General features: G+C 51.1%; 3 protein-coding genes across 3 annotated transcripts; 1 reads left to right on the top strand and 2 right to left on the bottom strand.

The window, feature by feature from the left end:
* Positions 1–2,670: 2,670 nt before the first annotated feature.
* K489DRAFT_379752 (glycosyl hydrolase) lies at positions 2,671–7,370 on the bottom strand. Its single transcript, XM_033604728.1, has one exon. It carries the CDS (start codon positions 7,213–7,215, stop codon positions 2,803–2,805), a length of 4,413 nt encoding a protein of 1,470 aa, XP_033460794.1. The 5' UTR covers positions 7,216–7,370; the 3' UTR covers positions 2,671–2,802.
* Positions 7,371–9,928: 2,558 nt separating this feature from the next.
* On the top strand, positions 9,929–10,840 carry K489DRAFT_206514 (uncharacterized protein). Its single transcript, XM_033599623.1, has one exon. The coding sequence runs from the start codon at positions 10,023–10,025 to the stop codon at positions 10,563–10,565; it is 543 nt and encodes a 180-aa protein (XP_033460793.1). The 5' UTR covers positions 9,929–10,022; the 3' UTR covers positions 10,566–10,840.
* Positions 10,841–10,982: 142 nt separating this feature from the next.
* On the bottom strand, positions 10,983–11,589 carry K489DRAFT_379751 (uncharacterized protein). The gene is made up of 2 exons (XM_033604727.1): positions 11,554–11,589; positions 10,983–11,489 (listed from the first exon to the last, which is right to left on the bottom strand). The coding sequence occupies exon 2, from the start codon at positions 11,361–11,363 to the stop codon at positions 11,175–11,177; it is 189 nt and encodes a 62-aa protein (XP_033460792.1). The 5' UTR covers positions 11,364–11,489; positions 11,554–11,589; the 3' UTR covers positions 10,983–11,174.
* Between the last annotated feature and the right edge of the window lie 2,096 nt (positions 11,590–13,685).

Raw genomic sequence — 13,685 nt, 5'->3', positions numbered from 1 at the left:
GAAACAGTCCATGAGGAGGAATACGGCCAAAAGGTCTGATTACAACAATTGCAACATGACTTCTAGACACCGCCGCATCCGGCATTGCATCGTGCCATACTGCATGCGAGTGTGATTTACATGGGCGAGCGGATTTATGGTTTCGGGAAGCCGTCGATTATTATTACTACTGTTTGGCCTGGGACAACCCGGAGGGTGTCCCGACACGATGCGGGAGGCATTTATATCTCCTAGAGTCCTGTGTGTAGATACCGTGGCTGTTTTATGAATCAAGCTTGTACAATCTGCAATCGGGAAAATTCAAGCGGAAACATGATCCAAAAGCCGCGCATGTTTCAGTGAAGATTGTTCTCGGACGAAAGCTCGCGTTATTCCATCGCAGACGATTTGCTGATCATTGGGAAGTAGATGAATTGAAAGGTAGGTCCAAAGGGACGAAAGGATGAGATGCACAGAAGTCGTCACATGCGTATCGACGTCCCCATTCACTCAATTTGTCGAATAAGTGCTCCCAATCATCTACAAGTCACGGCTTGATGACTTGTAGGCATAAGAGCTCGACAACGAGACCACACTATGCAAAAGGTTGATCATTACAGGTGAGCATGTATGGATATCATGTGAAGGGTGATAACAGAGCTTGGGTTCGCATGTTGACTTGTCGTTCCAGCATAGAGGGTGAATGTCACGACAATCGAGCAAGTCTCGCTGACCTGACTTACTGCAGTCATCAAAAGGCCTGACTTGCTTCCAATCTCTCAGATCTGCCGCTCCAAGATCCTCGGATCACGCGACGTTCAAGACTCTCTTCGAAAACAACATGCTCTCAACTCTATGCGACCTCGACCCAAGGCCGAATCTCAAGATTCCGATCCGTGTCTGTTGAGATGCTGCCGAAGTCCTAATCCTATGCCTTGTCGAAGCAGCAAAGTGAATGCAACTGTCGCAGAAGTTCGGACGAAATCTGTCGAGGAACTCATTTTTGGTATCATGGAGTGCGAATTCAACATCGATCCAAGCATGCCGGCCATTAACGGAATGACGACAAAACGGCGGGATTCTGCTTGTGACCCTGAAATCTGCTCTCAATTGACGAAGCAGACTAGGAAAATCCAGGCGTATCCCTACGATCCTGAAGGTTGGCTGAAGAGAGCTCAGATCCTGGAGGGATTGGGTTTCCCCGAGCTCGCAGTCGGAGACGCCCACAAGGCGCAGATGCTGTGTGATGAGGTGCAAAGTTCTGAAGAGTCAAATTATGTGCTGGGCTACAAGATGGGATTCCGAATCTTAATGGACGATGATCGAATTGGATGTGAGACATTCCGGACTGGACATGCATCACGCATCGAAAGAAATCTGCATGACTACCGGCAGCTCATTGCTCAGTTGTGCCGACGGAATAGCCATTATACGCCTCGTCAGTATCCTTGGACTAAATCTGAGCATCGGTATCGGGATGATGCTCAACTCAATACCTGGAATGCTGAGCTTCTTGCTAACGGGAGATCGAACCCGAAAGGACCATGCTGCATCATTAAACGTGATGCGTTTGGCGACAACAGAGGCCGTGCGAAAGAATCGGAAGTGCTTGGAGTCTGTGCTACTCGCTCTATAGCGAAAGGAGAGATTGTTTTGACTGATCCCGCTCGCTTTCGGGTGAGTATCTCACAGTGAAGTCAAGCCCAGCTTTGCCGCTGACATGGGACAGGGGCTTAACCATTTCGTGGCAAAAGTGAAATCCCGAGATCGTTCACGAAATCGATCAAAGTCACAACCAGTTCCGGAAGTCGACGAATTCGACTGGATCCGCCAAAAGGCTGGTAAGCATGCCGCCGATATCATTCTACGAGCACGCGTGCTCGAGAGTTGTGTTTCACCGCACACCAGGCATCCTTTAGACCATCCGGTCATCGCGAGGCTTGTGGCATGCTACCGGACCAACGACACCAGAGAGATCCTGCCTGAAATTGACTTCAGCATCCTCAATATGGTCTTACAATATCTAGGAGTGGATATTTTCGCTGATCATCGATACGACACATGGGTACTCTATACATTGCAGGCACGTATCGAAAACAACAGCTGGAGTGATCCTGGAATCACCAGTCTGAACATCCTCTTCTGCGCGTTCAACCACAGCTGTGAGCCAAATATCGATTGGCGCCTGGACCCAGCCGATCGGAGCCCCAGCACTATAAGGCTCGTTGCGAAGCGTGACATCGCTGCTGGTGAGCAGTTGTTTGTCATTTACGACCAATATCTTACCGAGGCCTGCTTGTCGAACAGACGGGCCAGCATGCGGCATTGGCTCGATGCTGACTGTCGATGTGTGAAGTGTCTCAGAGAGGAGGCTGTGCTTCAGAACGGGTCGGAAAGGAAATCGAAACCGGATGCGATAGATTGGATGAGTGGAGACATACAGCTTTCTGAAGCCGAGCTGGTCGATCAGGCCGCTGAATCGCAAGAGACTGGATCGACGAATGTAACCCAAGTGGATAATCAAGGCATCTTTTGGTGATCAGAAGTATCTTGCACTTTGAGTCCGGGAGCGATGATGAGTGCATTGATCTGAGCTGCAAGAATATCAGTGGATGAATGCAAACGCATCCAAAGACAAATCCATGGAATCATCTCGCCAGTGAGTAAAGCATGACTAAAGCAAAGATAAGGTCAAAATCCCTGCACGATGGGCGATTGCGCAGGTTCCGCGTAAAGTCTTATTTCTGCAATCATATAGATACATACATTCCATCGCGTTTGTCAAAAGATACATGATACAAAGCTATTTAATGGGCCCATCGCTCAAATGTCATCATCGGAGTCGCCCAGGAACTCGCCCTCATCAGGGTCCATCACAGCGTAATTGCCTCGCTGGAAGCTGCTTCGGCTGGTGTATGGACGGCTGCTGTAACCCGACCGACTCCGGCCCAGTCTAGTCGAGATGATCCTCCAGAGGCTGCCCGCGAGCATTGGTAAAGTCGCGAGCACGGCCACAACACCGGAAAGGGCGATGACGGGATATTTGATCCATGTCGCATCGCGGTCGAAGGCGCCGCGTGAGCTCGAGCCGAAGCTATCGCCGAGCTGAATGCGACCGAATTTGCCATCCCAGTTTCTGAATGCCCAGTAGCCGATTCCAGCCGCGGCGGCGATGGGCAGGAAGATGGCGAAGAAGAGGCCCACGCCGCTGATGCCGTGCTTCTGATTGAATTCTTCTTCGTGGTTGGGACAGGGATGCACGATGCTGGTGTATTCAAGGTCGCGCCCGCCGGTGCATGTGCTGAGAGGGATGCGGCGGTAGCCGGTGATACCGAAGTATTCTGTAAGTTCAGGATTCTTCTTGCACACCTCCGCAGGATCAGCCTTGCTGAGACCCGGTACGAGAGTGCACTGGCCGTGCTCATCGCTCTCGTAATTGTAGTCACATTCGAAGTCCTCTCGAGTACATGAGCAGTTGCGGCCAATGCTGTGGAGAGTCTCGGGCTGTCGACCGATGAAACAGTTCCGCTCGGCCTTCTTACGGTGGTACTCTGTCACATGGCCGAAGAGGCAATCGTCGTTCAGGAGAGGATGCTTTGGTGACCAGAGATCGTAGTCGCTCTTGCCCTCGTTAGATTCGTCAATCTTGCATTGCTCGCTTCTTTCCTTCAAGCCGCTGAAGTCGATGTTGACAGTCGAGAGCTTGCCGCCAATTCTGCCCCAGAGCAGGAAATTGCGGCTCGTGTCGCTTGGTACAGTAGAGATGTCGTCGACGATCATCTCGCTGCCGAATTTGTATTCTTTCCAGGTCACGCCTTCGTCCAATGAGTAGCGGATGGTGCTGGTCGACTCGCCCTGCTTCACAATGACGACAATGGAGCCTTGATCACCATATTCCCACATCCAGTTACCCTTAGCGACTAAATTCCAACTAATACCACCATCCCTGGTGACGAATGTGTCCGCATCAGCCTTGCGACCGAGGAACTCGCCGACATTACCGTTTGCAAACATCATGCCGATTGCACTCGCGGAACTGAAAGTGTCTCGAGGATCGACGCGCTCAGTGTAGCCATGCAGATGCAGAGCACACTTGTCACCGGACGACCTACATTCGAACGGATCTCCGATTTCCCGCGGGGGATCCTTAGGTCGGGGAATGAGCGCCCAGGCGGCACCGTCATTGTGGGTGATGTATGTCTTCAACTTCTTCGACGCACCACCGTCGACATCCTTGGCATTGGCCACGCGGTTGATGAGAGCGACACCTTCGATACCCTGCATCTTTTCAAAATCGACAAATCCATTACGATTTCTGTTGACTTCTGAGACGGACAGGACGTAAGAAGTGCCGTTGCTGTTGCTCTTGAGGATGCTTCCGTACTCTTGGTCTTCCTTGCCGTTGACCGTAACATGAAGGAATACTGCGTGTGTGCTTGAATCGAGTACAGTGTATGCCTGCTGATGTGGGACATTGAAATTGTGAGGGAACTTGGCATCCGCAAACGTTACACCGTCGATGCTGGTATCCACCTTCAAGGACTTCTTGTCCTCATCGCGAACTGCCACCACGAGGTACTCCGCCATTGACGCGAAATTGATGACGTCGGATTTCATCTTAGTCTTGTGAGCGAACATGTCGTCACTGCTCAGTAGCTGAACAGGCTCATCTCGATTCTCGTTCTCGTACTGCTCGCAAAAGATGCGCTTCTCCGACTCTGGCCGGTCTTCTCTATAGACGAAGAGACATTTGCGCACCGCGGGAAGAAGCTTCTCCCAGTCATCACCTCCTTTGAACGAGACATGTGCCATGGACGTGCAATCGGATTTCGACGCCCCACTACAGTCACGACCACCAGTCCAAATGAGCCAGTCCTTGTTCTTGGGATGGAACTGTATGATCTGAATATTTTCGTGAGTCGGTGATTCGGGAGCTTTGAAGTACTTGTATTTCTTCTCAAGGCCACGATCCGCCGAGTAGAACACCTTGTCTTTAGGAGTGATGAAATATACGTAGTCGTTGATGTACTGATGTGGGTAGATTGCGAGGACGTCTTCGCCCTTCAGAATCTCGCGCCACGTCTTTCCATGATCGTGAGTGATCCATACGTCACGCTCTTTTGTTCGCATAACCACAGTCTCGTCATCGCCACGGGCTGTTGGCTCGCGCTCAAGATAGTACCACTCCAAAACTTTGCTTCCATCGAAGTTGGTGACCTCGCTCGATATCTCACCATTTGCGACGGGTGTCTTGCTGTCCCCACAAGGACGGGATACTGGCTTAGCCAGGTCAACGCCGCCCTTACACTGATTGCCTGGGACCAAGCGATAGCCGGAAGAACCCTCAAACTTGCCACCATCACTTTGGCAAGCATCTTTGGGGGCCTGAATCGGACCCGCGGGAACGCACTTATCATCCTCAAGCCTGAAGTTGTAGTCACATTCGAAGTCTTCTTTGGTGCACTCACATTTCTCTGACTCCTCCACAGGATCGGCGAAATCGTCGTTCGCGACGATACAGTCCGCGTCCGCTTTTCTTCGCTTGAATTTTTGAATGTGGCCCATGACACAAATGGGCTTCCCTTTGTCGTCGACCCGCGCCGTCCAGACCTCGAAGTCACTATCCTTGCATTCGCGTTCATGCAAACCCTCAAAATCGAAACTGACGGTCTGCCAGGATGCCTTCTTTCCCTTGCCCACCGATGCGACTAAGAGAAATTTGAGCGACGTCGAGTCGGGAGTCGTTGTCAGTGCAAACGGAACCACTTTCTTATCGAGTTTCGTTGACGACCATTTTTCACCATGATCGAGAGACCATTTGATCTCATCCGTTTCACCATCTTCAATGGCGACAAGCACGGATCCTTGAGCACCGAATTCGTAGATATGTGGGCCCTCGAGCGCACGTTTCCAGTTGAGACCGGCATCGTCGGAGACATAAAGGTCGCCTTTTTCGTACGCGTTCAAAGTCTTTCCTGTGTTGCCGACTCCCATTACCATACCTGGCGCTGAACTGCTGAACAGGCGTCCGATGTTTCGTTGCTCAGTGACGGAGTGAAGGTGCAGTTGTTTCGAGCCAGCCTTGAGATCTTCCCAGGTATGTCCGTCGTCGAAAGATATCTTGGACGCAAGCTTTTTCTCGGCATCCCGCGACTTCTCCAGTTCTTCGTGGTTGTTCACAACGTTCACAAGGACGACACCCTGTAGGTTGGCGACCTTTTCAAAGTCGACGAAACCTTGAGCGTTTCGATTGGTGTGATCTATGTTCTTCGTGAACTCTGTGCCATTGCTGTTGGACGTGAGAAGGTTTCCCATCAGCGATCGCGTTGGCATAACGTCCACTTGCATGCTGTAGTTAGTACTCTCCAGCAAAGTATACGCATTCTCCTCCAATTTGTGCTCGCCAAATTCGGCGCGGCGCCATGTCTTCGCGTCATCTGTGACGTATAGAGCCAATTCGACGGTTGCTTTGCTCTTGGCCGCGAACACCAAATAGCGCCTCACGGCTGCAAGATTGGTGATTCCCTGGATGGTAATACCTTCGACACGCGGCTCTTCTTCCGTCTTGAAGAAATCGGACGACGTAACAATCCTCAATTCGGAAGAGAACAAGGAGAACTTGCCAGTCGCAACACACAGAATGAGATTGGAGTCAAGCTCCTTGTCTCCTGTCGTAAATAGTTCCGTGGATTTAGCCCAAAGACAATTGACTAGGCTATCCCGGAGTCGTTCAGTTGTCTTGAACCCGTCGAGAGTATAGAATACGAGATCTTCACAGAATGGTCCAACACATGACTGTCCCATGAAGATCATGCGCTTAGGATCGGTCGCATGAAACGCGATTCCAGGCCTTATCCGCGAAGCAGGTTCCGGTGTACTAAACTCCTGCCACGTCTCTCCGCGATCCGAAGTCATCCAATGTTTGTTGTGTCCACCTACTGCGACTGCAACTCTTCGATCATAGGGATGCATCAGGACGTCCAATACGTCGCCCTTTTCCACGCCCGAGAGCGGCTTCCAGTTTGCGCCTCCATCACTAGATCGGTATGCCGTATGCGCATCTTGGTCCGTGAATAAGGCGACATCACTGTCCTCGAAGTAAAGGAAATTTGATGGAATTCCGTCAAGGTCGGTGGTGATGATATCGGGCTTGTCCTTCTTTCCAGATGCTTGGAGTATCAGCAGAGACAAGAGAAAGCCGAGAATAACTCGGAACGGGCCAGCTGGCCGATGCATATTGGTGGATGCGATTCTCGAGTGATTGTAAATCGGACCAAGTCAGAATGGCGACATGTGAAGCTTCAGCAGGCAATGAATGACCTGATAATGCGAGTGGACAATTTAGAGTGAGGAAACGCGGCCAATTGACTGAACGCGGGAGTGGCTATAAGATGACGCCGCGCTGGCGATCCAAACGGGGCTGCCGTTGAAGCCTAGATAGGTACGCACGCGACAAGCTCTGGCTTGTTTCCGGCTTTACGGCGTGTCGTCAGCTCCACCAAAGCTAATTTGTTCCCGAGCTATTACGATCTCTCACTCTTTGATCCCCCTCATAATGGATAGTTGATTATAATGTCACATCACCATATTTTCTTCACCGCACTAGTGCTGAATTGTATAAATTCTCGTCGTCAGGTGCCTTGAAACGAACTCCATTGATTGATAAACACATCGTTATCGTGCTTCCCGGATGTTATGAGTGTCTTGCGGGATAATGATCACATCCTCATCAACTGGTCGCCTGCCGACCCCATCATGCCTGCCTTCGATATCAGGAACAAGTTGAAATCCAGAATTCAAACGTGCTCTTGAACTCGACCTAGCAACAAGTCGTTTGCTGGCCAAGCTGCTTGCGGAAGCCGTTCCCAGACAGACCCTCTACTGCTCGATCGCATGGCATGGTTCAAGCAACATCCCGGAGCAGCGCTTTGAGGAACACATTTTGCTTCGCTATGCTGAGTGGGAAAAACTTTCCCGTGCATTGGGTATAATCTGCTAATGCTCCGCGTGATCGGAAATGCTGTGGTTCCCTGCCCTGGTTGTTGCAATGTACGAAATCGATGAGATTGACGTGAACGCTGCGGAGTGACTTTCAAGATGCCTCGTCAGCTTTGGTGTCTCTCGCTTGACTGTTGATGATCGTTCTTCGGAATCCCTCGCTGAATCCGCGCCAGAGACTGACCTTCCTGCACTGCGTGATGGACGGGCAAACAGCGACTCCTACGTCTTCGCAAAGACGCTGCCCTACAGGGATGATTTCAGTCAGCTCTGATATGTTCCGGCAGCGCACTCCTGTCACGCGGCTGAGCTAATGTACATACATGCGTCCAACCTGCTCTCGTTGCTGCCATACTGTTCGACAAAATGTTGCAGGACCGCGGATTTCTTCTTGACCATCTTGTATATGATTTGCAGCGTCCGATATTTGGGTTTGAGAGTTAATAGTGAACATGAAGATAATTCCTCTGCTCTGCAGGAACGAGGATGCTGTGATATATGTATTTCCAAGGCGAGCATCTTGCTGTGACGAGTAAAGGTTCGTGATTTTTCGCTGCATGTATGCGGAAGCACAAAGAATGAAACGGCATTCCGCATCTTGGTGTTTCAAATACTGCCTGTTGTGCCTTTCGGCGTCGCGGAATGTAAAGACCTGTTCGTTCATCAGTCGGATCCCTGCATTGAGCATTGGCTGTCCGTTTGTGAGCTTTAGACGCTGTCACGTTCGTTCGGAAAGGCACGCATTACAAGCAAACTGAGTGTAAAAGGGTATCAGATTAACATTTCATGTACAAAAATACACAAATCGTCTGTTAAATGGCGTCGTTCGTCCTACGCCACATGCCAAAAAGAAGGCGTCCAAGGCTTTCTAGTATCGTACGTCGTGTAGTACACCACGACGCTCCAGGCCTTGACAGATCCTCCACGAGAATTTTTCATTGATGAAAAGCTAGAATTTAAAGGGCAAGGGCGCCGAGAGCGACCATTCCGAGCATGCCAGCCATGGCAGTGGCGCGAGGGGCACCGTTGGTGCGCGGCATGGTGGACTGGAAGGCAGCTCCAGTGGAGGTGGTGGCGGTGGTGGGCGCAGAAGCTGCAGTTAAGGACATCGTCAGCCTAAATGAAGAGAACTCTCCAAAGATAGTTACGTACTGGTTCCTGTGGTGCTGGTGGAAGTGGCAGTGCCAGTTGAAGGAGTCGTGCTGGGCGAAATGGTGCTGCGGATGGAGGTGGTCGGGGCGGTGATGGTCAGAGAACTGAAGAGCGAGTTGGAGGCTGTAGCGCCGGTAGAGGTGGCAACAGTGTAAGTGGATTCAATGACAAAGAAGCCCGAGTAGTTGTTGATGCTGGGGTCCTGGTCGGAGATGATCTCCAACGCGTAGTCCGAGTTGCGGGTAATCTAAGACGGATGATTCAGTGATCTGCGGCGGCTTATTGTCCATTGGACGCTGTTATTACCATGCCGGGCACCGCCCATGTGAAGGAGCCGGTGTTCGGGATTCCCTCTGTCATACTGGTCAACACGACATGCACCTGCGCGCACTCGCAAAATACTAACTCTGAATCACAAGTCCAGTGTTGAGGTTGTTTGATGGGCCGGAGCGCAAGACAAGAGTAACGGTGCCTCCAACAGTGGACGCGGACTGCCACTTGATGTTGGCGGTCTGCCCAGCAGTGACAGCGAAGCCGGGGTCCAGGGTGAAATAGAGAGGTTTGTCGCTGGTGGTGGCATTTTGCGCGAGCGCGAGGAGAGGAGCCGCGAGGACTGTGAGAAGAGCGAAAAACTTCATTTTGAACGAGAGACTGGAGCGTCGGCTAATGACAGTAAGGATATGAAAATTGTTGAAGGCGATTGATAAGTTTGGTAGCGAAGCCTTTCAAAAGAGTGTTGTCGTGGAAAGAAAGCGAGCAAGTCAAAGGATATGGGAAGATTTTAGGATAACAGTCATGAATCGCCTGGGCACGTAGGCAAACGCATCTTCGCGTGATCGCATCTGCGCGATGGCCCCTTTTGGCCGAAGCGAGAAGAAATAAGGTTTAACGAAATGACAGAATGCAGAGGGGGCGAAATGGGCTGCAGGACTGGCGCCGATTTGAGAGATGAAGTCTCCAACGGCTTTAGCCGCACTTGTGAACCTATCACGCCTCGCGCGCACGCACTCGCGGCTGGGGCAATATCCTGTAATGTTTACTTCTCATGTATGTCCACGGTTGCGCCCAGGCGCTGTCCAGGTGTCAACGCATCGTTGATGCTTCGCGCGATGAATCTGGCAAGACTATGTTCTTGCTTTATTGCTGACTTATTATTGCCTGTAGCAGGTTGCTCGGCACGAATGCCCAAGGACAGTCCACCTTCCGCTGCCGCATTTGTCACCGTGGCGGCAAAACACGCGTCGGTTCTCGGCGTAAGCTTCGTCTTCTGCGGATGTCCAAGCAACCCGACGCGAAGCAAGCAAGCATACCTAGGTAATCTGTCATGGCGTGGCGATAATTCTTCGCTTCCTGATAAGATATACAAAAATCGAGGTGGTCAGATGATGCACGACGACAGCTATGGTCGTTCGGGGTGTCTCGCACTACGGGGTTGATGTACCCGATCCTCAACACCCCATCTCGCGTGTGATCTTCTTTGAATTGCTCAGGCGTGTGTAGGACTTTGGAATTCGTGCGTGAACTTGCCCGGACGTGGAATTTTCATAACTACCTAGGTAGGTAGGTGAGTAATATTGAACGCATGAAAATCATAACTTGACTTTCATCCGCTGAGTACTTGGCTGGCTGTATCTGTCTCGAAGCAGATCGCGATCGGTTTGAAACATCTTGTGCGCACGAAAATCCCTGGAGGTGACGGAAAATTCAGAGGGGTTCGGTGAAGTTCAGGGTGCCGAGATCCATCGGACGCTGTTCTCGTAGGCTCCGCGCGCTCCGGTCTGCGCTGTCTGTCTCATGATTGATGAGTTGAGACGGATCTGTTAACCGGCATCTAGTCATAGAGTGTGTAGCTACGCCCGCTATTTTCGCCCGAGGAAGGAGGATTCCGACCCATAAGAAAAGCCTGACTTTCCCCGGAGGCTGTTCACTGGCGTACTGCGTCGAGGCCGCTCTCATTACCTGGAGACTGGTAGTCTAGGTGCCTCATCAGCTTTCGCGTAGACTTCCGTCCTATGCCTAGCATTCGCGTCTCCTCAGTATATAGATCACATCATCGACGTAATAGTACAGCGTGACCATTGGCAATTGTCAGCGGTGGAGCAAAGAGTCGATAGATCGTGGGCAGCTTGCTCGTGACCGGGCTGGAGATGCTCTGAGATGCCAATGTGCAGATCCACCAGATCAACACATTCTGCGCAGCTCGAAATACGGCACTGCTCTTCGCTCTGTGACATTCGTCGCCTGCCAAAATCTTCAAAACCAGTCTCCAACGGCTGGCCGAGTGGAACGGGTCAGTGAGCGAACCGAGTGATTAGTCACGCTTTGCGATGAGTGCTTGGCTAATGAGCCTCTCCAACAGCCTTGTGCGCATGGCCAGAGATCAGCTGTGGATGGAAATCCCTTCTTTATTGAAGAGTAGCTTACAAAAGATCAAAAGCCGTTGTGCACGCTCCGTTTGAGAGGTCGTTTCCAGACTAATGATGCAGAACTCAAAAAGGGTACGAGAGAAGAACATGGATTGCATTGTGTCAGTAGTCTTCAGATTGTAGAATTTCAGTCGAAACTACTACTATGGATGAGATTGTTATTCTACAAACGTACGCAAGATCTTCGGTCTCGATACCTAGGTAGTGAAGATCGCAACAACTCGGCCTATTCTGGGGAAAGCGTTATCAATGATGCCATGTTCAACTACTAGGTACTTATGAATGTTTCGTGTCGTCCGAGGCGCTTGAACGAGGAAAGCATTGTGCAATATGTACTGCCTGGCAACAACAGTCAAGTCGGAAGCGTCGCGCCTTGCCTGCGGCTCATATCATGCACTCAAGAGCGTCCAGTTTGGGTTGCCTGCGTGCTTGTGCCCATCTTGTGCTGCTAAGCTCATGTATCCCGACGATGTTTCATGCTTACCTTCACGGGTGATCACGTGGTGAATCACGATGTTCTACAACTCTCGGAAGTAGAGAGCTCACGTGTGTTTTTTCCGCCTGGGTAAGCTCAAATCGTCTCGGCTGGATGCGTAACACAAGGCATCGACCTTGGCGGAGCGAATCATCATTACATGTATCCCACGCTTCCCGTAGACCATCTTCTAGAAACGCTGGAAACATGGGGCTGCATAATTGGTGTGCTAAGAATAGACAAATGTGCTTCCACCCACTCACAGCGTTGACTAGTCCAGATACAGTATGATTTGCATGAGGAGTGCAATCACCGAGCAGCCTTAGACTTCGGCTATGCACACAATCAAGTGCATGGGTCCTCACATTGGTGTCAAATGGATATTCCGTTGCAAAGTACGGATTCATGGTTCATAAGTCATTATATCATGTAGGAGCTGTCCATCTCGTGCACTTTCTCCTCTCTGAACGAAGGGCGGGGCAGTCTGCGCATACGACTGTGACTCATTTGTTTCCAGATCAGCTGGAAAAGTTGCGTTGCTGGCGGCTAAAAGCTGTGCTGAGGTGATAAGCCGTGCCCCCCGAACAGGAATTTGATTCTCTGTAGCACCGCCGTGTCAGCCACACATGCTTTCAGGAACAATTCACGTGTAGTAAATCTACCCAGACTTCATGCGAACAATTGGTGTGTAAAATGAACGGTGTGAGCATGAGCAATGCACACTCTTGTGTTCCGTTCTTACTAGGAACTTAAGACCTCGCAGGAGAACGCAGGTCCGGACGGCACAAATCCGTCGAATTTCAGGCATATTGTCACCTCACTCGCCGTCACACCACATCCCGAAGGACGTTGGAAAAGTTGCAAGATGTGGTACCGGGCAAAAATGAAACACGCGCCCGCGATCGCGCCATTCTTCGATGTGCTGATATCTGACTCGACCATGGTCCTCGATACTCTTTCGCAGGCTTCGAGAAGGGCAGGGTTGAGGTGTAGTCTGCGCGACCGGAGTGCAGCAAATCTTACCTGGTTGAGATTGGTCCTTCGATTGCTAGATTGCGCAATGCACTATCACGCCCTCAGCTCAGATCGAAGTGTGACATAATGAAACGGTAGTCTTGCGGATTCGAACAGCAGCGCCGTAGTGATGTCTGTCCGATGCTTGCCTTCACGATGGAGATGCGATGACATAGTTCATCACAGCAAGAGGGTGCCGATCATGCTACAGCCAATGCGACTCGCGCGACGCCTTATCCTCTTCTGTCAATTTGATCAGCCCGTGGCTTGCTCCCTTTCGCACGGAACCCTTCTCCCGAGCATCGTGCTGATGCGTGGCACATACGCCCCCTGATATCAGTAACGCAATGAAGGTGAAAACGCCAAGCGCACTTATCGTCTCACCGCAACATGTCTATTTCGATTGATTATTGGGATTGGGGCTCGCATGCAACCGCGTAAACAGCAAGCCTTGCACAGCCAAGACAAAAGCTTGTGGATGCGTGTGGTGCAGTAATCTATGCTAAATACGTTTATTTCTACCGCTCCCGCTCCCGCTCCCGTTCCGATCCTCCTGGCCTTTGCCAATAAACATCGGCGCCCGGCTCTGCTGCGACGCTTCCTCTGAGCCCTGCGAACAACGCAATCTGTTCGAGAGCCTG

This window comes from Dissoconium aciculare (assembly GCF_010015565.1).
Source record: "Dissoconium aciculare CBS 342.82 unplaced genomic scaffold K489scaffold_5, whole genome shotgun sequence".
NCBI lineage: Eukaryota > Fungi > Ascomycota > Dothideomycetes > Mycosphaerellales > Dissoconiaceae > Dissoconium > Dissoconium aciculare.
The sequence above is the reverse complement of the archived record's forward strand: the minus strand, read 5'-3'. Positions and strand labels throughout refer to the sequence as shown.